This window comes from Arachis hypogaea, chromosome 2, assembly GCF_003086295.3.
Source record: "Arachis hypogaea cultivar Tifrunner chromosome 2, arahy.Tifrunner.gnm2.J5K5, whole genome shotgun sequence".
In the NCBI taxonomy this organism is placed as follows: Eukaryota; Viridiplantae; Streptophyta; class Magnoliopsida; order Fabales; family Fabaceae; genus Arachis; species Arachis hypogaea.
The window spans coordinates 87,806,394-87,831,165 of record NC_092037.1 but is presented as its reverse complement, the minus strand read 5'-3'; the positions used below and the strand labels follow the sequence as shown (position 1 = coordinate 87,831,165).

General features: G+C 31.4%; 4 protein-coding genes across 4 annotated transcripts; 3 read left to right on the top strand and 1 right to left on the bottom strand.

Moving 5' to 3' along the window:
- Nucleotides 1-2,039: 2,039 nt before the first annotated feature.
- Nucleotides 2,040-14,375, top strand: LOC112749536 (disease resistance protein RPP2A-like). Its single transcript, XM_072219452.1, is given in 10 exon segments — nt 2,040-2,687; nt 3,307-4,324; nt 4,999-5,438; nt 7,914-8,979; nt 9,278-9,735; nt 10,041-11,145; nt 11,390-11,668; nt 12,018-12,842; nt 13,399-13,902; nt 14,057-14,375. Coding segments are annotated over 10 exon segments (6,195 nt in total). The 5' UTR covers nt 2,040-2,247; the 3' UTR covers nt 14,117-14,375.
- A 3,680-nt stretch (nt 14,376-18,055) lies between these two features.
- On the bottom strand, nt 18,056-20,593 carry LOC112749568 (scopoletin glucosyltransferase). The gene has a single exon (XM_025797858.3). The coding sequence runs from the start codon at nt 19,589-19,591 to the stop codon at nt 18,140-18,142; it is 1,452 nt and encodes a 483-aa protein (XP_025653643.1). The 5' UTR covers nt 19,592-20,593; the 3' UTR covers nt 18,056-18,139.
- LOC140177197 (disease resistance protein Roq1-like) lies at nt 20,004-23,835 on the top strand. The gene is made up of 3 exons (XM_072210153.1): nt 20,004-20,099; nt 20,490-21,530; nt 21,938-23,835. The coding sequence occupies exons 1-3, from the start codon at nt 20,004-20,006 to the stop codon at nt 22,187-22,189; spliced, it is 1,389 nt and encodes a 462-aa protein (XP_072066254.1). The 3' UTR covers nt 22,190-23,835.
- On the top strand, nt 22,647-23,750 carry LOC140177195 (disease resistance protein RUN1-like). Its single transcript, XM_072210150.1, has 3 exons — nt 22,647-23,055; nt 23,203-23,282; nt 23,373-23,750. Exons 1-3 carry the CDS (start codon nt 22,647-22,649, stop codon nt 23,748-23,750), a joined length of 867 nt encoding a protein of 288 aa, XP_072066251.1.
- Nucleotides 23,836-24,772: the final 937 nt, after the last annotated feature.

Here is a 24,772-nt window from a genome sequence, read left to right as displayed (position 1 = left end):
CTACGTTCATTATGTTGTGTTCTTCCTCTTCTTCCTCAATCAAAACGCAAACCGTCAAGATTCAACCGACATTCGAAACAAACTACGATTCTGAAGAAACGTTCCAACTCCTCGGAAAGAGTAGAAGAAATCAAGAAGAAAAAAATACAAATCTCCATAAAAAATCACCATGAAAAACGAAGAAACATTATTCAAGGTACTGTTTTACTGTTCTTCTAGGTTTTTTTTCTAGATTGTCTCTGCCATGTGCTTCATCCTTAACCAGCAAAATATTAAAAGATTTCAAGAAGAAATATACTGTCTCCCCCCTGATATTGAGTGTATTTCTTAAATCCTTTGGGTGTATTTCTGTAATCGTTTTATTTATTTCTGTAACCATTTAGGTGTATTTCTTTAATCGTTTGGGTGTATTTCTGAAGTTCCATTATCTTCAAAACAATTTCAAAGCTTGATTCAGAAACCAAGAAAATCGAAAAAATAAATCGAAGGAGATCGAAGGCAAAGAGAGAACGCACGAAGGAGATTGAACAAATTTGGCAAGAAACTCAAAAAAGGAAACAAAATCTTTTAAAAAATGAAAGTTATATATTCACGTGTTAATTGATTTGAATTGATTTAAAATTCTGTTAAGGAAGCACGTAACATAAGCAGCGCGTTTAGGGAGTTTCGTTCTCTTTAGACTTGTAAAGCTTATAAGCGCAAAACACTTGTATGTAGAGATTAATCCTATTTAATATTTATTAATTGTTGTTAGAATTAATAAATATTAAATAAAATAAATTTGGGTTGATTTTTTATTATCTTTCTAGTTGTAAGATCTTTTCCTTTCTTAATTTTTATTTCCTCAGTAAAATATTAATCATGCTCCAAAAATTACAATTTAAAAATAATTTAATACAACAAAAACTCAAATAAAAGAAAAATTTTAAAATACGTATGTCATAAATAAATAAATTTTGTGTTATTGATAATTTGGTATAATAATTTAATTATATATTTTAAAATCATAAAATATTAGAAGTAGTATTTATTATATTTGTAACTGATTTATTATATATAATAAATTATAATATAATTCATATTTGAATTTAATCTACTTTAACGTCTTTTTATTTAAAACGTCTATAGTTTCAACCTATCCACTACAACTAAATTTTTATTCTTTTTCCCCTATCGACTTAATTTATCTTATATATTTCACAAATTATTTTGTTTCACAAATTTATCTTAATAAAAATACTTTATTTAAAGAAAATGACATGGTATAAATTGACAAAAACGTTAAGGATAAATTGAAAAATGAGTTATAAAAATATAAGATTTTAGTCTTTTTTTTCATACTCAATATTATTTATACCTTTTAATGAAAATATAAGATTTTAAAATTAAATTGAGTTTGTTTTACTGTACATATTATAACTTTTTTAAAACATATTAGTATTATTTAAAACCTTTTCTATATTATAAATATGATTTGAAATAAATTAACTCAGTACAACTCCATTATTGTATATATAATGTCTTGGAAATTTTATTAAAAATAATAGTATGTATAATTTTAATATTAATTCATCAATCATTATTATCAATCTTAAAAATACACATATATATAATAGATTACAGTTATGCCATATTTTATCCCAAGTCATTTTTAACTTTATGTTGTCTGTTCTCTTAACACGAGTACATAGTGGTGGAAAATATTTAAAGTTTGTCCATTATTCACTTTTATTTTCTACAGAATTTGGTAAAAATCTAAAAGAACAAATGGCCCATCCACCCCAACCCATTTAGCTCAAGTCACTTTCACCTTTATTGGCTACACTTAGCTAAAACAAGCTGTTGACGGAGTCATCCTCTAATAACCACATATATGTTGCTGCAGTCTAACCCTTTAAGTAATTTTAACTTGCAAAACAGGAATATTTCTGGTATTTCCAAACACACACCACGAGACGACAAAATAATGACAAACAATCGAACCGTACATGTGATACCGGTAGGCCAATAAAGTAATTGACACATGTGAAACGTTTCCTAAGTCCCAACCGTGTCATAGTGAGTAGTGACCGCCGACTACTATCATTCACTTGATTTGCTTCACAAAGAAGGTATCAACTATCAAGTCCCTGTTTACTTCTCTAACTTCCTACGAACTGACAAAAGATCTTCCAGCCTCCTCCATAAGCCTAAGCCTTAGCTTGTATATGACTTGAGTCAGAGCATCACTTTTAATCAATCGCTGCTATGTCTTCCCAAAACCAAGAATATGATGCGTACATTAGTTCCGGATTGCAGTTCTTTCATCCTTTTATTTCAGATCTCTATGATGAACTCAAAAATGTTGGACTGCATGTTTTAAAAGACCGCACCGAGCCCAAGACTAATATATATGGCGCAATCGAACGATGCAGAGCTTCTATCATAGTTTTCACAATAGATTATGCTGAATCAACCTTGTACTTGCAAGAACTCGTGAAAATAATGGAGTGTCATCGGAGGAAAGATCAGAATGTTGTGCCCGTGTTCTATTGCTTAGATCCCTCCCAAGTATGCAATCTGAGCGGTCATTTTGGGGAGATTTTGTCTTATACTCTGCAAGGAACGGATGAAAACATGATGTTGAGTTATGCGACCGCGCTTCGACAAGCTGCTTTCATTTCACCCAGGTTTCTTCCGGAAATGGGGTAATTAAATACTCCCATGCTGTTTTGTAATGCTTTGATCTTTATTCTTGATCAGCCATGACCTTTTGAGTATCTTTGGCTTGTTGGAGACTAGAGTGGAACGTGATTTTGTCATTCAATTCTTATCCTGTTCCTCCGATAAATGTGCATATTGAACAATGTTTGTGAAGGTACCAGAGAGTGAGAGGGTTCGAAGAGAGAGTTGAGACTTGGGAGAGAAAACAAAGATAGAGAGAAAGAGTAATCGAGCAATGCTACATGAGTAACAAAATTTATTATTTTTTGCTAATATTTGTCTAATTTTAGACTAAATTCTAAACCCTAAATTCTAATTTTATAAAAATAAAGTGTTGGTTAATATTGATAAAAAGTGTTGACCCCTAACATTTTTCATCTGATTTTGACGATGATGATGATGATGAAAAGTGATTGATACAAGTTGGGTAATTAGTATTTATAGAGGGATTAGGGTTCTGCTAACTAACTTAACAATGGCATAACTACCTAACAGCATAGTGACAGCTATCAATATTTCTAACAAACTTTCTAACTTAACTAATATCCCTAATCATTTGTATTATTTGTTAATGATTATGCTTTATATTTATATTTTTTTCAGGAATGACAGAGAAGTTATGAGCCATATAGTTGGACATGTTACATCCTTGATAGATTCAACGAAATTATTCATTGAGCATCCGGTGGGAGTAGAGTCTCGTGTGCAAGATTTGATTCAACTCTTAAACAATAAGAAAGCAGATGGTGTCCTCATAATAGCAATATGGGGAATGGCGGGAATAGGTAAAACTACAATTGCCAAAGCCCTCTACAATCAAATTAGCCACAATTTCGAGGTGAGGAGATTTGTCCCAGAAATCCAGGGTAGGGAGGCGGATTATCTGAGGGAGCTTCTTTTGTTTTTGAAAGACCAAGTTAAAACAAAAGCGCATAACTTTGACTCAACAAGAAAAATATGGTGGGAACGACTTCGTTGCTTAAAGGTACTTCTTATCCTTGATAATGTGAGAAGTGAAAGAGAGCTGGAGGTTTTGCCAGTACCTGTTGAATGCTTTGGTCCAGGGAGTATAATAATCACCACGACAAGGACTAAACATGGAGTTAATCATATATATAGAGTGAAAGAAATGGACTACAACGAATGTGTTGAGCTTTTTAGTTGGAGCGCATTCAACAAAGCCACTCCTGAAAGAAGTTTTTCTGGTCTTATTAATTATGCAATTGAATATTCTGATGGACTGCCACTGGCTCTTGTGGCTGTTGGCTCTGCTGTGTCTGAAAAAAGTATAGAAGAGTGGGAGAATGTTTTGGACAGCTTCAAAAGATTCCCGTTTCAAGATGTATGGCAGGTTTTAAAAGAAAACATAGATTCTGTTGGATCTGAAGAAAAGAAAATATTCCTTGAAATAGCTTATTGGAGACATCTCTTTATTGGAAAGAATCGAAATGATATTAGTCAGATATTACAAGAAGCTGGACGTAATGCCGCACCAAGAGCAATTAAAGGACTTGAAGAGCATAGTCTTGTGTGGTTTGATGAGGACAAGCTTTGCATGAATCGTTTGCTACAAGACATCGGAAGAGAAATGTATATGAAGGAATCATCGATTGAGCCTCAGGTTTGTAGGATCTTATGGTTTATGAGCACATAAATTGATTTATAGTTGCCATTTGTTTTTGAAACTCTTTTTGGAACATAACAAAGAAAGAAAAAAAAAATTGCAACTCAATAAAATCATTAATAATAAAAATAAAATTTTTAATATAATAAATTCTTAAAAAAACTTCTACTTAAGGTGAATGTATCCTACTATGGAATAAAAAACTTTTGATTCAGTTTATAGTGTATGCTGCATAGATTTAATACTTGTCCAAAAGTTAGTTCAGTGTGTTTTATTTTAACATTTAAAAACTTATGCAGCAAAGGCCATATGATGTATTCTTGAGCTTTCGAGGGAAAGAAACTCGCTCAAAGTTCATCTCACATCTTTATGCATCTCTTGAAAATGCATCTCTTGTAATAATAATAATAAATAATGCATACATACATAATGCGTACATATCATCGCATTCCCAAGTCCCAAACGTGTCATAGAGAGTAGTGACTACTATCATTGACTTGATTTGCTTCACAAAGAAGGTATGAAGTCCCTGTTTACTTCTTCTCTAACTTCCTACGAACTGACAAAACATCTTCCAGCCTCCTCCATAAGCCTCCTAAGCCTCAGCTTGTATATGATTTGAGTCAGAGCATCACTTTTAACCAGTCGCTGCTATGTCTTCCCAAAACCAGGAACCCCAATTCATATATGATGCGTACATTAGTTCCGGATTGCAGTTCCGTCATCCTTTTATCTCAGGTCTCTATGATGCACTCAAAGGTGTTGGACTGTATGTTTTAGCAGACCGCACCGAGCCCAAGACTAATATATATGGCGCAATCGAACGATGCAGAGTTTCTATCATAGTTTTCACAATAGATTATGCTGAATCAACCTTGTACTTGCAAGAACTCGTGAAAATAATGGAGTGTCATCGGAGGAAAGATCAGAAGGTTTTGCCCGTGTTCTATTGCTTCGATCCCTCCCAAGTATGCAATCTGAGCGGTCATTTTAGGGAGGCCTTGTCGCTAACTCTGCAAGGAATCTCAACGGATGAAAACAGGATGTTGAGTTATGAGACCGCCCTACGACAAGCTGCTTCCATTTTACCCAGGTTTCTTCCAGATATCTGGTAATTAAATTCTCCCATGTTTTTTAATGCTTTGATCTTTATTCTTGATCAGCCATGACCTTTTGAGTATCTTTGGCTTGTTGGAGACTAGAGTGGAACGTGATTTTGTCATTCAATTCTTATCCTGTTCCTCTGATAAATGTGCATATTGAACAATGTTTGTGAAGGTACCAAAGCTGAGAGGGTTTGAAGAGAGTTGGGAGAGAAAACAAAGATAGAGAGAACGAGTAAAACGAGGACTAACAAAATTTATTATTTTTTTGACGGCATTTGGCTAATCCTAAACTAAATTCTAGATTCTAAATTCTAATTGTATAAAAAAAAATTAAAATTTAGAGAAAATGATAAATCGATTCCTAACTTTTCGCCTTTTTGGTGTGCGGATATTTAAGTTTAAGGATTTAAAAATACATTTAATTTCTTGATCTTTTTAAAATCTGTACACATCGATCGATCTCTGGGTCTATTTTGTTCCATTTTAAAATCTCTCACGTGTGCATCTCTGTATCAACCAGGTCATACAACGCAAGTTTGATTTTTCCCTTGAGTTTGGCAGACTCAAATGAACATGAGGGATCAATATGTCTAGGTTTTGAAAAAGGTCAAAAATTTAAATATTTTTTTAAATATTCAAAGACTTAAATATCGGTGGATCAAAAAGTCAAAGACCTATTTATTTTTTTCTCCAAAATTTATTATTTGTTACCATCACTTAGTCATAAAATCAATTTCTTTATTCTAGTTTCTTTAATTTAGTAATCCAACAACATACTTTATATTATAACTAGAATGAGACCTGCGATACGTGGGACGGGACGGTAAATTAATGGTAGTATATAATAAATATTAAAAATTGTTATATTTTGTAGAATTAAATTAAATATGTGTAAACTAAAGTTAAATTTAAAAGGTGTTTTATTTAAAATAATTTGTAGCACAAAAGATTTGGATGGTGAAGTTATACAAAATGATATTTTTATTTGGTGGTTTAATTTTTGCATTTGTTTTAGTGGATGGATTTAGTTCTTATGTGGCGATTGTCCTTTATTTTTTATTGGTTGTTGTTAGAGTTGTTACTTTCTTTTTTCTGTCGTAGGTTCTTGGAAATACATGTTCTTTATGAATTGTTGAGTTGTATGCACTTTCTATTATGTTATTTGTTCTATCTTTACATGTATGTTTTTCTTCCGAAAATGTGTCTTGAATTTGTATGATTTTCTTTCTCCTTAATCTCTTGATGGGTATGTGATATTCGTCTGATGATATTAGTGTTGGCGAAGTTGGTTCCTATAATCAATGAATAATGTAAATTAGAAATAAAAATGATGTCTTGAATAAGGGATTTTTTTTAGCTTGTTTTATTTGTTGTAAGGTGTTGAGGTTTAGTGTTTTTGGTTGGAACAAAATCATTTATTTTGAATTCAAATATAAGTGTAAGGGTGCACAAATTTTTCAAATTGATGTGGTGCTTCAATGTCATTACTTTTCTGGAGTGTCATTAGATTTGAAGCAGTTGTGCCCTACAATTTTTTTTTCTTCGCCATCAAATAGTACAAAAATTGTTGTAGCACTTTGATATGAAATAAGTATTGGGTTAGTAATTAATAATTTGATAGATGGGATTATGAAAAGTATAAAGAGTTACCTTATTGTTGGATATTGTGGTGTTTGATTATATGTGCCACAAATGTAGTTGTCTTCTTTTCATCTAATATAATTATTTCTAAGCAAAGAGGCTACTTTTCATTTGTGGTTGTTAATGTTTTTCATAGACGAATTACGCAAACTTTGATAAACCAATTGTCTGTTTGTTTAGTAATATTGTCCAATGAATTATGTTCCATTAAGTAAGTTTGAGATGTTGTGTAGTTCGAAAATAAATTTTTTGTGCTAAATTTTATGTTATTTAAAGGAATAGTGATAAGAAACTTATATAAGTAAGTCAAATAGTATGAAATTTGAATATTTGTAACATAAAATTTATTATGATTAATAATAGGAGAATGCTAGGTAAACAATGGTTATCTTGAACAACATGAACAACCACCAATCAAATAAAAATACATTACATTCTAATTTAATGCTATTAATTAAATTTACTCTTTTAACCTTATTAATTCACATTGTTCAAAAAAATTGTTGATTACCTATACTTTTCCTTAATAATATTATTGTGACATTTGTAATGTAATATGGATGTTTATTATATTTAATGAGTTATTTATAGAAATTAATTATTGGGGGTTATAAATTTATTGTATTGCTGATATGGCATTAGTACGAGGAGAAATATGTCTTAAAAATAATGTTGATAAGTTTATCCATCTACTTTTATATATTAAAAATAGATAGATTTTAAACATAGATAAGGGCAAAACAATAAATTCTAATGGAGTAATGGTCCTCTAACATTCCTCTATCCTTAATAATTTGTATTATTGGTTAATGATTATGCTTTATATTTATGTCTTTCAGCAATAACAGAGAAGTTATGAGCCATATAGTTGAACATGTTACATCCTTGATGGATTCAGCAAAATTATTCATTGCAAAGCATCCGGTGGGAGTAGAGTCTCGTGTGCAAGATTTGATTCAACTCTTAAACAATAAGAAAGCAGATGGTGTCCTCATAATAGCAATATGGGGAATGGCGGGAATAGGTAAAACTACAACTGCCAAAGCCCTCTACAATCAAATTAGCCACAATTTCGAGGTGAGAAAATTTGTCGAAGGCATCCAGGATGTGAAGGGGGATTATCCAATATGGTTGGCTTCCAAATTTATAGAAGAGAGGCTTCTTTTGTTTTTGAAAGACCAAGTTAAAACAAAAGCGCAAAACTTCGACTCAACAACAAATATATGGAAGGAAGGACTTCGTTGCTTAAAGGTACTTCTTATACTTGATAATGTGAGAAGTGAAAGAGAGCTGGAGGTTTTGCCAGTAACTACTGAATGCTTTGGTCCTGGGAGTATAATAATCATCACGACAAGGACTAAACATGATCGACTTCATGAGATTGGAGTTAATCATATATATAGAGCGAAAGAAATGGACTACAACGAATGTGTTGAGCTTTTTAGTTGGAGCGCATTCAACAAAGCCACTCCTGAAAGAAGTTTTTCTGGTCTTATTAATTATGCAATTGAATATTCTGATGGACTGCCACTGGCTCTTGTGGCTGTTGGCTCTGCTGTATCTGAAAAAAGTATAGAAGAGTGGGAGAATGTATTGGACAGCTTCAAAAGATTCCCCTTTCAAGTTGTATGGCAGGTTTTAAAAGAAAACATAGATTCTGTTGGATCTGAAGAAAAGAAAATATTCCTTGAACTAGCTTATTTGAAACACCTCTTTATTGGAATGAATCGAAATGATATAAGTCAGATATTACAAGAAGCTGGACATAATGCCGCACCAAGAGCAATTAAAGGACTTGAAGAGCATAGTCTTGTGTGGTTTGATGAGGACAAGCTTTGCATGAATCGTTTGCTAAAAGACATCGGAAGAGAAATGTATATGAAGCAATCATCGATTGAGCCTCAGGTTTGTAGGATGTTATGGTTTATGAGCACATAAATTGGTTTATAGTTGCCATTTGTTTTTGAAATTCTTTTTGGAACATAACAAAGAAAGAAAAAAATTGCAACTCAATAAATTCATTAATAATAAAAATAATTTTTTTAATATAATAAATTGTTAAAAAACTTTTAATTAAGGTGAATGTATCCTACTATGGAATAAAAAACTTTTAATTCAGTTTATAGTGTATGCTGCATAGATTTAATACTTGTCTGAAAGTTAGTTCAGTGTGTTTTATTTTCACATTTAAAAACTTATGCAGCAAAGGCCATATGATGTATTCTTGAGCTTTCGAGGGAAAGAAACTCGCTCAAAGTTCATCTCACATCTTTATGCATCTCTTGAAAATGCTGGTATCTATGTTTTCAAGGATGAAAACGGGCTAGCAAGAGGGGAAGAACTCTCAATCTCGCTTCTGAAAGCAATTGGAGAGTCTAAAACTTCTATCATTATTCTGTCACCAAATTATGCATTTTCAAGATGGTGTTTGCAAGAGTTGGAAGACATCATGATATGTTGTAAAAATAAAACTCAAAAGGTGCTGCCAGTATTCTACCATATAGATCCCTCGGAAGTGCGAAATCAGACTGGTAAGTTTGGACAAGCTTTTGATAATCTTATGAGAAGATACCCGGACAAAATAAAAGGCAAGGAGCAGAGTTGGAGGAAAGCACTCCGTGAAGTTGGGTGCATTGCAGGGTTTGTCATCCGAAAATCCAAGTAAATTAATTAATATCCTTCATATTTTGCAGGAATCTCTCTATTCTATCTACAGGTGTTTAAATATATAAAGTTTGGACAAATTCTAAATTTAGGAATTGCATACTAAGATTCTTTTTCTTTAAAATTTCTTCCGATATAAAAGCATATGAAATTCTTACTGATATAATTCAACTTAATTTTGTCTAACTTGCGTGTGTTTATTTACTTTAAGCAACATTATACTTAGAATGAAACTAAAACACCTTGAGAAAGTTGTAAATCTTCAATTACTGTGTGTATAATCTCTAGTGCCTACGGTGCAGGAATGAAAGTGAGGATATTAAGAACATTGTTGAACAAGTTACTCATATGCTGGAAATGAAGGAATTGTTCGTTGCTAATCATCCCGTAGGTGTTGAATCTCGTGTTGAAGAGGTGATTCAACTATTAAAAGACCAGCAACAAGAAAATCCTCTACTACTTGGTATATGGGGCATGGGAGGGAGTGGTAAAACAACCATTGCCAAAGCGGTTTATAATAAAATTTTCCGTGAGTTTGAAGGTCGGTGTTTCCTCCTAAATATAAGAGAAGTTTGGGATCAAGATAATGGAATTCTTCATTTACAACAACAACTTCTTTCTGCTATCTACAAGACAACGAAAATAAAGATTGAAAACACTGAATCTGGAAAATCAATATTAGAGAGAAGACTTGGCCAGAAAAGGATACTTCTTGTACTTGATGATGTGGACAAATTGGAGCAGCTAAATTCTTTAGCTGCAAGCCGTAAATGGTTCTGTCCCGGTAGCATAATAATCATCACGACAAGAGACGAGCATCTTCTACGTTGCCTTAGAATTGACAAGTTATATAGTATGAAAGAGTTAAATGACAAAGAATCCATTGAACTTTTTAGCTGGCATGCATTTTAAGAACCATGTCCAAAAGAAGAGTTTGCTTCACTTGCTAATGAAGTTGCTTCATATTGTGAGAGATTGCCACTGGCTCTTGAGGTAATTGGGTCACATCTGTTTAATAGGAAAGTATATGAATGGAGGAGTGTTTTGAATAAACTCAAAACTATTCCAAACAATGATGTACAGAAGAAGCTTAAAATAAGTTTTGATGGTCTAAGTGATGATAGGGATAGAGAAATATTTCTTGATGTAGCATTTTTCTTTATTGGAATGGACAAAAATGATGTAATTCATATAATAAATGGCTGCGGGCATTCAGCTGAAATTGGAATAAATGTTCTTATGGAACGATGCCTTATTACTGTGGACACCAAGGGAAAACTTGGCATGCATGGTTTGCTGCGAGACATGGGAAGAGAAATTATTCGCGAGAGTTTGCCAATGAAACCTGAGGAACGTAGTAGGTTGTGGAATCCAGATGAAGTGCTTAATGTATTATCAAAAGACATGGTAAGAATTTCAAGTATGTTTTCAAATTCATATAACAACAATGATATATTGTGAAAACTTTTGTTTCATCCTTTTTAATTATATTTTCAAACAAGTGAGTGGAACTTCAATTATATTCTATTCTCTTGAATTTTTATCATTCCACCTGATTGGAGTTTTAGTTATTTGACTATCTTTTCAAATTTTTAGTGCTCTTTTAGCTACCCTTAATCCAATTTTACCTTTTGGTTCATATAATTTATAGGGAACAAAAGCTATTGAGGGACTTGCTTTGAACCTGCCAAAGTCATTGAATCCAACTCAGTTAAAGACAGAAGCATTTAAGGAGATGAAGAGACTGAGATTGCTTCAGTTTGCAAATGTGCAACTTGTTGGAGACTTTAAATACCTTTCAACAGATCTTCGATGGTTGTGCTGGCATGAATGTCCTTCAGAATATACAACTGCAAACTTTGATCAAGGAAATTTAGTTGCTATTGACTTCAAATATAGCAAACTCGACCTTGTATGGAAGAAGGGTCAGGTATAAATTCTGAGTTTTATTTACTTTTGTGGTTGGACATAGCAAACCTCTAACAAAGAAAACTTCATGAACAAGTGAGAAAAACGAAGCTCATGATCTTTTTAGACATGTTAAAAGATTGGAGAGCTTTGCATTTTTATAGGTGTTTGTTTTGTGTTTTGTTTTTTTATATGGGAACCCTATTCCCCCACCTTTTCTGTATTTCTGTCTTCTCAAATTAATGAAATTCTTATAAAAAAAAAGTATGTACCTATTAACAAATTTCTAAAAACAATTCAAGTGAATTTTCATATATTCATATCTAGTTTTTTGTTTAGTTCTTGAATTCATCTCCTTAAAATTCTTGCAGATGATGAGGAATCTAAAAATTCTCAATCTTAGTCATTCTCAACACTTGACACAAACTCCTGACTTTTCAAATATGCCCAATCTTGAAAAGTTAATACTCAAATATTGCCCAAAGTTGACTTCGGTTTCTCATACCATTGAACATCTCAAGCAAGTTCTTCTAATCAATTTGAAAGGGTGTTCAGGGCTTCGTGTACTTCCAAGAAGCATCTACAAGTTGAAATCTCTCAAAACTCTCATTCTTTCAGGATGTTCATCGATTGATAAGTTAGAAGAAGACATAGAACAAATGGAATCATTGACAACTTTGATGGCAGATAAAACTGCCATAACACAAGTGCCTCATGCACTACTAAGATTAAAGAGTATTGTGTATATTTCTTTGTGCGACTTTAAAGGATTATCGCGCAATGTGTTTCCTTCAATCATTTGGTCATGGACCTCTCCAACAAATAACTTCTCACCCCAAGTGCAAACATTTTTGGACTTGTCAAATCTTGTTTCCTTAATAGTACCAAATAGCAACTCTCAAGGTCTATCATCCATCATCAGAGAGCTTCCACAGGTCCAGAATGTTAGGCTGGAATGTGGCTCACAACTTCAAATTATTGGAGATGTAGTTTCTAATACTTTTGATGTCACAAACTGCAATGAAATGAAAGTAACATCAAGTGCATCAAATATCTCAAAAGGGAGTAGCTCATCATTAATTGGTTACTGCAGTGAAGGTGACATTATTGAATCAGAAAATTCCTTGAATTCAATTTTAATTCAAATGGGAATGAGTTGTTCAGTCACAGAGTTACTTAGGGAAAATATTTTTCAGGTTTGTTTCTATCTTTTTCTACCAATTTACCCTTTGGTTCTATCATCAAAATAGTTTAACATCTCTATCTTTTTTTAAATATTTTAGAAGGTATTTCAAAATATTAGAAAATGCTAATATATGATATGGTCCATCCTAAAACTCAGAATTAAATTATTTTATCTCATTCATTTTTTTAAGAAAATAAAAATGATATCTTGTATCTTTATTTTATCACATAATAATAGAAAAATCTCTCTTTCATGTACTGCCAAAATATGTACCCGAAAGATTTTGACCCTGATAAAATGGATTTCTAAAGAATTAAAGTCCCTTGTGGTTCTCCAAAATATTATGGGTGTTTGACAAAATAATCTAAGCAGGTGTAAATTTTTATTGAACAACTTTTGTTCTTTTGCAGTCTATTTTTTCATAGTCAAAATATTTAGGGTACTGTCTTTGCATCTTAATCGTTACAAATGTATATAATTCACCTAATTCAAACTAAGTCATGAAATAAACTATTTATACCTAATACTTAAAATTCCAATACTGAAGTATGTTTTTCATTATACAGAAGTTTAATGCAAGAGTACCTGGAGATTGCTTGCTTCCTGGCAACAAGAATCCTGATTGGTTAACATTCAGTTGTGAAGGTTCTTTTGTAATTTTTGACATCCCTCAGGTGAATGGGCATAAGTTAAAGTCAGTGATGTTGTGTATCATCTATTCTTCTTCCTCAAACATTGTACCTTTAGAAGGCCCTATCATTAAAAATTTGTGTATCATAAATCATACAAAGACCACCCCTTTTCTCTACGATGGAGATACACTGGCTTCACTTAGAGATGATGAATGGCAGAAAGTAATAGCGAACCTTGAAGCTGGTGACAAAGTGCAGATTGTTGTTGCCTCCGGATTAAGATTCACTGTGAAGAAGACAGCAGTTTATCTCATATATGCAGAGCAACAAGCTGAAGGTATTGTTTGTGGTGATGATATGGTAGCAGATGGAAATATCATTGTTCATGATGATGAAGAAAATGATTTACTTCAAGGAGTAAACAAGAATTTCTCAAAAGTAAGTGCTCATTGTCTAAATATCTACAAATGTTATTTTAAAAACACAATTTAGTTCTGTCCATATTTTTTAAAAACATAATTTCTAAAAGGTATTTTTTGTGCTTCTTTTTTGTTCATTTGCTAATTGTCTAATGTTCATATCTTATTTTCAGAAAAATTTGAAGTCACATACAAAACGAAAATTCAAAGAGTATGATGATACCAATCATTAATAGGGTGAAGATGTTTTTAGATGATCAAGGACTATTGGCACTTACGAGTTGAAGATGCACATAAGAATAAGCCAAAGAAAGATAAAATTTATCAGTAGTTTTAGTATAATTTTATATTTATTAATTTCTATTAAAGCTATATCATTAAACGGTTTTAAACTTTTAATGTATGATGCACTAAGTTATGTTTACACACTTTGTATATCATGTAAAATTGATGGCAGGGGTAATACAAGTATTGGCTCCATAGATGATGCAACATGAGATGCACTTAACTTTTAGACTGCTACTAACTAGTACATTTTAATGAGAGAATCAGGAAATCTTGCTCAAGCCATTAGCCAACCTAATCAATAGTCTTAACTTTGACATACCAAGATAAAAGAGATTGTGCAGATATATGCATAGCATTTTATTTTTCTATATATAATGTATATAGTTCAAAACCGTCGCCTTGCAAATTTGTATTTGTTTTCTCGGTTTAAATAAAGCTCTATCTAGACCCTGTAAATCTAATTATATGGATGAGTCATTTTAGTTGACAAAATTGTCAACCATGAACCAAGTTAGTTTAACCGAGTTAGCTCCAATCCAACTTTTCCCTAGACCCCCTGATAAAACTGCAACAAAATTTTGAAAATGTACTTTACAGGAGTCAAATATGTTATTGCATTCTAGTATGAGGAGATAAAAGATCTTCCACAGCCAAGTTAAAACCATGCTATGGCAGGTTAAGAATCACTAGATGTGTTAGACAAAGTATTAAAAGGAGACTTCTGATTCTACCAAGAAAATTATGAAAGCTGACCTCAAACTTGCTTCAACATCCAAATACAACGCATTTGAAGAGACTGCAAAGACAACACAATCTCTTTCAGAGGATAAAACTCATCTGCGTTTATCTGTGGGGACAAGGACAAAAGAATTAAGGATCACCTGTTAACTACCTCTTTCAAATCTTAGATTGAATACAAATCAAAATGCTGTTTCCATTTTGACATATGTTTCTTCAGTAGATTATATGCCTTTAAACCTCGAGGTTCAGAGATTTTCAATGGAGTATTAAGACTCAACTCAACAGGGCAATGATCATCAAATACCTCTTGTCCGAGAGGTTTTGTCTGCTCCCTGGACTTGGGCATGGAATATAAATGTATCATAAATTTCATCACTATAGACAGAGTTCCCTGTAACAAAATCTTTGGTGGAGCAATTGAATGAAATTGGCTGATATGAAAAAAATGATTTTTCCTTTCAAGGAAACCATCCCAAGCTTCCTCTTGATCATCAGAAAGAGATACTCCATGATCATTGATGTCTGTAGAGCAAGTAGTTGAATAAATTAATTTATGAATAAATTATTTTATATTTAGTTTTTTAATTTTAAAAGTATTTATTTTAAAAAAAATATAATAAAAAGTTTTTTATTATAAGAAAAGTCATTTTTTTAACTTCTCTGTAAGCACTTAGTGCATGTTTGGGCGCCATTATTTTGTTAAAAAAAGATCTTTTTTCAATGAAAAAATATCTTTTTTTATTTTTTAACGTGTTTGGTAAATTTCTAGTAGTAAAAGTAAAAGCACTAGTAAAATCAAAAAAAGATCTTTTTTGAGAAGCTGTAATTTACATCTTTTTTTAAAAGATCTTTTTTCCTTAAAAAAAAGATGTTTTTCATGTAATAAATAAACAAAAAGTACTTTTATATTGTTATACCCAAACATAATTGATAGATAAAAAGACCTTTTTACATGAGATATCCAAATATAAAATTACTTTTACTTCTCTATAAGATCTTTTAAAAAAAGATAACTCAAAAAAAGATCTTTTCTTAGAAGCTCACCCAAACAAGCCCTTAAATAGCTTTTTAAAAAACTACAATTTGATTTTAAAAATTATACCAGACATTAATACTACTACTTCTCATAAATCAAAAGCTCAAAAAAATAACTTTTGAAAAATCTCAAACGAGTTTTTAATACTTTATTACATAAATATAGGAAATGAAATTTTGATTAATTAATATTAGTTAATTTTTTAATTCTCACTTTTTTTATTTAAAAATTTTAAAATTTAGAATTTAGAATTTAGAATTTAGAATTAAAATATTTCGACTAAAAAATTCTATTTAATATCTATTTATGATCTATTTGTCATAAAATATAACTCTACATCAGTTTTTGTATTATAAATATTAAATAGATAATTAACCTGAATTGGTTGATTGTTCAGCTCACTTGTCTTTTTAAAAAAGTGTCAGAAATTTAAATTCCATTTTATATATGCAATAACTCATTATTTTGTGCTAAATCTTTAAATAGAGCTTAGATACGTAATAAATTAGTCTTCATTCTACAAAATAAAAAATATCGTAGACAACAAACAAATATTAAATAAGGACAAGAGTATTCACGAGTTACTGGCAAAACCTCCCGTTAGCATCAGAATTCGTATTATTGGTTAACTGATGGTAAAAAATAATAAATTTTGATGATCCTCTAATATTCTAATATTCATCGGATAAAATATGTTGTTAAATTACTAGACTAAAAAAATTGAATTAATAACTAACTAATGACTAAAAACAATGAATTCTAATGACTCTAATAATAATAATAATAATAATAATAATAATAATAATAATAATAATAATAATAATAATAATAATAATAATAATGCTTTGCATCCAAGTTATATTATCAACAAAGTCCAACTAAATTATTTAGGTACATGCGTGCATGTTTTTTCTTGTGCTTCCGTTGCCGCTTTTTCTTCTTCTTTTTCTTTTTTCAAATTCGTACACGTAGGTTCTTCTTTCCTGCTCTCCTCCTCCTCCTTCTTCTTCTTTTGCTTTTTTTGTTATTTTTCTCTTTTGTTATCGTCATCTTCAACAATTTTAAATTGAATAGAATGAAATAGAGTCTAATATAATTGAATAAAGTATTAATGAATAATTTCATCATTCTTTGCTAAGAACAGTTTTCTGAGTTTATAGTATTAATTAAATAAAGTATTAATGGATTGCTAGCCACCATCAAATCAATTTCTTTATTCTAGTATCTTTAATTTAGTAATCCAATAACATATCTATTTATAATACATAAAAAATGATACTAACTTTTTTTGTAATGAATTTAAGCCATCTTTTTTTTGCTAATGATGTCACATCAGCAATTCTAATGATTTGGCAAAAGATTAAAATCAACCAATCACTGTTTAGTAAAATATTTTTAAAAAATTAAAACAAAAAAATTTTATCTATTATTATTCAATTGAAACATTAAGTACTAATTAAATGTAATAAATATACATTAAAAATGTCATAATAATAATAATTATAAAAAATTCAGTTACAAATATTCAAATTCTACAACTTATATACATATTAAGACTCTTACTACTCTTTATTTCTTAATCTCTTATATTAATTGTTAAAAATTTCTTAAATTTAATATAACATTTTTATATGTTTTTCATTCTCATTCATTCTTTTTTTAATTATTTACAAAAAAACGCAAGAGGTAGGAAATTAGAATTCCAAGGGTTAATGAATACAAAACACATTACTATAAAAAATAGTAGGAAATTAAAAAAATATTTTAAGTAAAGGTTAAAAAATATCAATTTATGTCCCAAACATTTAAAGAATGAAAATAACATTAATATATGTAAACATATAAATAGAATGCAAACAAATAAAAAAATAAAAAAAATATTTTTTAATAAACAAATTGATTATATAAAATAAAATATAATTGATGATAAGACATAGTATTTGTATGATATGATTATTAAAATAATAAATAAAAATAACATTATTTTATCATAAAAATATGATTTTTTTAAACTAATATATATATATATATATATATATATATATATATATATATATATATATATATATATATATATGGTATCATATACCATTTGAATTATAACTTATTGGCAAGAAAAATCCTTGTGATTTAAAATTACAACTGAAGTTGCTAAATTAAAACGAGTAATCTATTTTTAAAATATGGGAAATCAGTGCTTGTGTGAAGCCAACTCCACAATGAGTGCATCTAAATCAGAGTACGATGATCCTCCCCTTTCCACAGCACTCTTAGCCAACTGAGACAACACTTTAGCCTTATTCCTCATTTCCTCTGCTTCTTCTCCTACCATTATTTTCTTCACACCTTTCTCCACTGCCTCCCATTTAACCGTATCCCCTATCAATCTCAACCATTTTTTCGCGCCAATGGGCACTCCGATTTTAAGAATCTCAGTCACCAATTTCTCATTATAAAACTGCTCTGCCGCAATAGGCCAAGTTACCATTGGCACCCCAGCAGTCACTGCTTCTAAAGTCGAATTCCAACCACAATGAGTAACAAAGGCTCCGATTGCTTGGTGCTCAAGAATCAACACTTGTGGCGCCCAACCTCTTATGATTAGTCCCTTTCCTTCCATTCTCTTCTCGAACCCCTCTGGTAGCCACTCATCTCCATCTTCCTTGCTTTTCTTCACTACCCAAATGAAATGTTGCCCCGACGCCTCGAGACCAATAGCAATGTCTCTTAGCTGAGAATCCGGAAAATTCGCAATGCTTCCAAAGCAAACATAAACAATTGAATTGGGCTTCTTTGTGTCAAGCCACTTCAAACACTCGTTTTCATCAATAGATGCATCTTTTCTTCTTTGAGCTTTGTCTTGAGTGTCGTCCTTGTTTATAAGAAACAAAGGTCCAATATGCCATGCTTTTCTTCCAAGAACATTCCTGAAATGATCTGCATAATCTTTCTCCAGTTCGTAGAAACTATTAACCACTGTTCCATAGCTCTTCTTCTCTGATTCGATTGCTTCCTTCGACAATTTGGCGATGGGGTGCGTGCCTTTTCCTTCGTTGTGCAAAGCGAAAGGCGGCATCTGCATCCTTGTCATTTTAATCTCATCCGGTAGATTAGGAATGACAAAGTATTCCGAATCGGAAGAAACATTCTTGTGAGGCTCATAGAGTCTGGTAGATTCACTAACACACATGAAGAAGAAATTAGTTCCATGAAACATAATCCTAGGAATCCCAAACTTAGCAGCAGAATCAGTAGTCCATGGATAGAACATATCAGAGACAACACAATCAGGATTATGCTGAATCAATAACCGCTCAAATGGTTCTTGTAGAAACCTAGTGGCTTCAAAGAACTGAGGAATCTTATCCGATGAACGAATAAAGTCAACGTTATCGCAACCTTCAGGTAAACCAAAGTCAACGGGGCGAAACTCGACGGTTTTGATGTGGATACTACCTTTGCCATGAGTCTTAGCTTTTTCTATGGTTTTGAAGATGAAAGGTTCGTTTATTGGTGTGGTGATTATGGTGGCTTTGGCTCCTCTTGAAGCAAAGAGTTTGGCCATGTCAACGGTGGGAATCATGTGGCCATGAGCTAAGAAAGGAAAGAAGAATATGTGCAAATTACACTCTTCACTACCCATGTTAAGCAAAAATTGTTTAATTTCGCAGATAAATTGTTGAGTTTAATTTAGAAGTAAGAAAGAAGGTTAAAGTGAAGGGATTGCCATTATGGTTTTGAGTGTGAGGAGTGAATAGGAATGGAGTTTTGTGCAATTATTATAGAGGCCATTCTGCTCATCGAGCTTCTAAATGAATTAGAAAATTGCTATGGTTTTCACCAATCATAATTACCGGTTTAAATGATGACGGAGAAATTTGAAACTTCTTATCTACGACTTGTGCTTGCAGATTATTCAAAGTCCTCGCCACTAGACCAAAGTGATTGAAATGATTGGTTTCGGTTTGAAAATAAGCTCTCTTAAATAATAACTATAACTTGAAAAAAGAAAGAAAAGGGAAAAAGGTTAAAATTTTATATCAAGATAAATCAATATGAAACGATATAAGACAAACTGGAATAATGTGTGGGTAACAATTTCCACACCCACTGTATTGACCAATTTGGGCCATTTTGGCATAAACGTCATGGTATACGTAGAAGCCCTTGGTCCCCCTTTGCTTCTAGAAGCTTGCTGTCGTTTTCAGATAACCCAACTGGGTGTATTGGACAAATAAGTTATTAATAAATTATATTATAAGATAATTATGTTCTCAAAACCTACGATTTAAGATAAATTAATTTTTTTAAAATGACACAAAAATTAATTTTTCTAATAAAAATAATTTTTAAAAATTTTTAAAACAATTTTTTATTAAAAATTAAAATGTCTAGTTTTATCTTATAATTTTAAACATTAATAGCTAACTAATGGCCAAAACAATAAATTCTCACTGTCTTCTAACATTCCTCTATCCTTAATAATTTGTATTATTGGTTAATGATTATGCTTTATATTTATATTTTTTCAGTAATAACAGAAAAGTTATGAGCCATATAGTTGGACATGTTACATCCTTGATATAGATTCAGCAAAATTATTCATTGCAAAGCATCCGGTGGGAGTAGACTCTCGTGTGAAAGATTTGATTCAACTCTTAAACAATCAGAAAGCAGATGGTGTCCTCATAATAGCAATATGGGGAATGGCGGGAATAGGTAAAACTACAATTGCCAAAGCCCTCTACAATCAAATTAGCCACAATTTCGAGGTGAGGACATTTGTCCCACACATCCAGGATAGGGAGGAGGATTATCTAAGGAGGGAGCTTCTTTTGTTTTTGAGAGACCAAGTTAAAAGAAAAGCGCATAACTTTGACTCAACAAGAAAGTTATGGTGGGAAGGAGTTCGTTGCTTAAAGGTACTTCTTATACTTGATAATGTGAGAAGTGAAAGAGAGCTGGAGGTTTTGCCAGTAACTCGTGAAGGCTTTGGTCCAGGGAGTATAATAATCATCACGACAAGGACTAAACATGATCGACATCAAGAGATTGGAGTTAATCATATATACAGAGTGAAAGAAATGGACTACAACGAATGTGTTGAGCTTCTTAGTTGGAGCGCATTCAACAAAGCCACTCCTGAAAGAAGTTTTTCTGGTCTTATTAATTATGCAATTGAATATTCTGATGGACTGCCGCTGGCTCTTGTGTGTGTTAGCTCTGCTGTTTCTGAAAAAAGTGTAGAAGAGTGGGAGAATGTATTGGACAACTTCAAACGATTACCCTTTCAAGATGTATGGCACTGGCAGGTTTTAAAAGAAAACATAGATTCTGTTGGATATGCAGAAAAGGAAATATTTCTTGAACTAGCTTATTTGAGACATCTCTTTATTGGAATGAATCGAAATGATATAAATCAGATATTACAAGAAGCTGGACGTAATGCCGCACCAAGAGCAATTAAAGGACTTGAAGAGCATAGTCTTGTGTGGTTTGATGAGGACAAGCTTTGCATGAATCGTTTGCTAAAAGACATCGGAAGAGAAATGTATATGAAGGAATTATCGATTGAGCCTCAGGTTTGTAGGATGTTATGGTTTATGAGCACATAAATTGATTTATAGTTGCCATTTGTTTTTGAAACTCTTTTGGGAACATAACAAAGAAAGAAAAAAAATTGCAACTCAATTTATTCATTAATAATAAAAATAAAATTTTTAATATAATAAATTGTTAAAAAAACTTTTAATTAAGGTGAATGTATCCTACTATGGAATAAAAAACTTTTAATTCAGTTTATAGTGTATGCTGCATAGATTTAATACTTGTCCAAAAGTTAGTTCAGTGTGTTTTATTTTCACATTTAAAAACTTATGCAGCAAAGGCCATATGATGTATTCTTGAGCTTTCGAGGCAAAGAAACTCCTCAAAGTTCATCTCACATCTTTATGCATCTCTTGAAAATGCTGGTATCTATGTTTTTAAGGATGAAAACCGCCTAGCAAGAGGGGAAAAACTCTCAATCTCGCTTCTGAAAGCAATTGGAGAGTCTAAAACTTCTATCATTATTCTGTCACCAAATTATGCATTTTCAAGATGGTGTTTGCAAGAGTTGGAAGACATCATGATATGTTGTAAAAACAAAACTCAAAAGGTGCTGCCAGTATTCTACCATATAGATCCCTCGGAAGTGCGAAATCAGACTGGTAAGTTTGGACAAGCTTTGATAATCTTATGAAAAGAAACCCGGACAAAATAAAAGGCAAGGAGCAGAGTTGGAGGAAAGCACTCCGTGAAGTTGGGTGCATTGCAGGGTTTGTCATCCGAAAATCCAAGTAAATTAATTAATATCCTTCATATTTTGCAGGAATCTCTCTATTCTATCTACAGGTGTTTAAATATATAAAGTTTGGACAAATTCTAAATTTAGGAATTGCATACTAAGATTCTTTTTCTTTAAAATTTCTTCCGATATAAAAGCATATGAAATTCTTACTGATATAATTCAACTTAATTTTGTCTAACTTGCGTGTGTTTATTTTCTTTAAGCAACATTATACTTACAATGAAACTAAAACACCTTGAGAAAGTTGTAAATCTTCTCTTACTGTGTGTATAATCTCTAGTGCCTACGGTGCAGGAATGAAAGTGAGGATATTAAGAACATTGTTGAACAAGTTACTCATATGCTGGAAATGAAGGAATTGTTCGTTGCTAATCATCCCGTAGGTGTTGAATCTCGTGTTGAAGAGGTGATTCAACTATTAAAAGACCAGCAACAAGAAAATCCTCTACTACTTGGTATATGGGGCATGGGAGGGAGTGGTAAAACAACCATTGCCAAAGCGGTTTATAATAAAATTTTCCGTGAGTTTGAAGGTCGGTGTTTCCTCCTAAATATAAGAGAAGTTTGGGATCAAGATAATGGAATTCTTCATTTACAACAACAACTTCTTTCTGCTATCTACAAGACAACGAAAATAAAGATTGAAAACACTGAATCTGGAAAATCAATATTAGAGAGAAGACTTGGCCAGAAAAGGATACTTCTTGTACTTGATGATGTGGACAAATTGGAGCAGCTAAATTCTTTAGCTGCAAGCCGTAAATGGTTCTGTCCCGGTAGCATAATAATCATCACGACAAGAGACGAGCATCTTCTACGTTGCCTTAGAATTGACAAGTTATATAGTATGAAAGAGTTAAATGACAAAGAATCCATTGAACTTTTTAGCTGGCATGCATTTTAAGAACCATGTCCAAAAGAAGAGTTTGCTTCACTTGCTAATGAAGTTGCTTCATATTGTGAGAGATTGCCACTGGCTCTTGAGGTAATTGGGTCACATCTGTTTAATAGGAAAGTATATGAATGGAGGAGTGTTTTGAATAAACTCAAAACTATTCCAAACAATGATGTACAGAAGAAGCTTAAAATAAGTTTTGATGGTCTAAGTGATGATAGGAATAGAGAAATATTTCTTGATGTAGCATTTTTCTTTATTGGAATGGACAAAAATGATGTAACTGATATATTAAATGGCTGCGGGCATTCAGCTGAAATTGGAATAAATGTTCTTATGGAACGATGCCTTATTACTGTGGACACCAAGGGAAAACTTGGCATGCATGGTTTGCTGCGAGACATGGGAAGAGAAATTATTCGCGAGAGTTTGCCAATGAAACCTGAGGAACGTAGTAGGTTGTGGAATTCAGATGAAGTGCTTAATGTATTATCAAAGGACATGGTAAGAATTTCAAGTATGTTTTCAAATTCATATAACAACAATGATATATTGTGAATACTTTTGTTTCATCCTTTTTAATTATATTTTCAAACAAGGGAGTGGAACTTCAATTATATTCTATTCTCTTGAATTTTTATCATTCCACCTGATTGGAGTTTTAGTTATTTGACTATCTTTTCAAGTTTTTAGTGCTCTTTTAGCTACCCTTATAATATATGAATGAAATATTTTAGTTGACAAATTGTGAATCTTGAGCCAAATTAGTTCTCACTAAAGGTAATATGATGGAAAACATTTGAACCTTTGAAGTACTAATAATTTAACCTATAGTTGACAATGTCACCTGCTTAAAATTAAAAGGGAAAGTATGGAGAGCCAATGGGATGAGTGGTATCATGACATGGTATTAGAACTTTAGATCTGAAAGGTCAATAGTTCGATATACATAACATTATAATAAATTTTATAATAAAAATATTATGTTTACATAAAAAATTAGTTATTAAATAATCTACTATAAATTTATGTATAAATACATATATCATTTAACTTATTTTTAATATGTATTTTATATTTCAAAATTTATATCTTAAGATTTATTCTGTACAAGTGATTATTTTATGTATACGTAGCATAATTATTGTTATAATTATATTTTGTTATTATAAAATATGATTATGTTTCAAAATATCTAATTACAAATTAAAATACTAAAATAATAATTTAAATAATAACATATAATTTAAAATTTAATTTTTCATATTTCATATTTTGAAACCTTACAATATAATTAAAATATTTTTTTTTGTATATGTCGTTAAACAATTATTTAAAACTCAACTTTTATACAATTAGCTCTTGATGATATTCATAGTTGAAAACATTCATTTAATTAGTGTAGTTATTATGAAAAAAAAAAACTAAAGTTAATTTTAAAAGAAGAAACACAAATGAATAAATAATATTCGTTCTAGTCAATTTCTAAGAAAGAACATCAATTTTATTTAAATTTGAAAATTGATCATTATAGTGGACATCTAATATGAAATTCTCAAATTGGCTATCAAGTGTCGAAA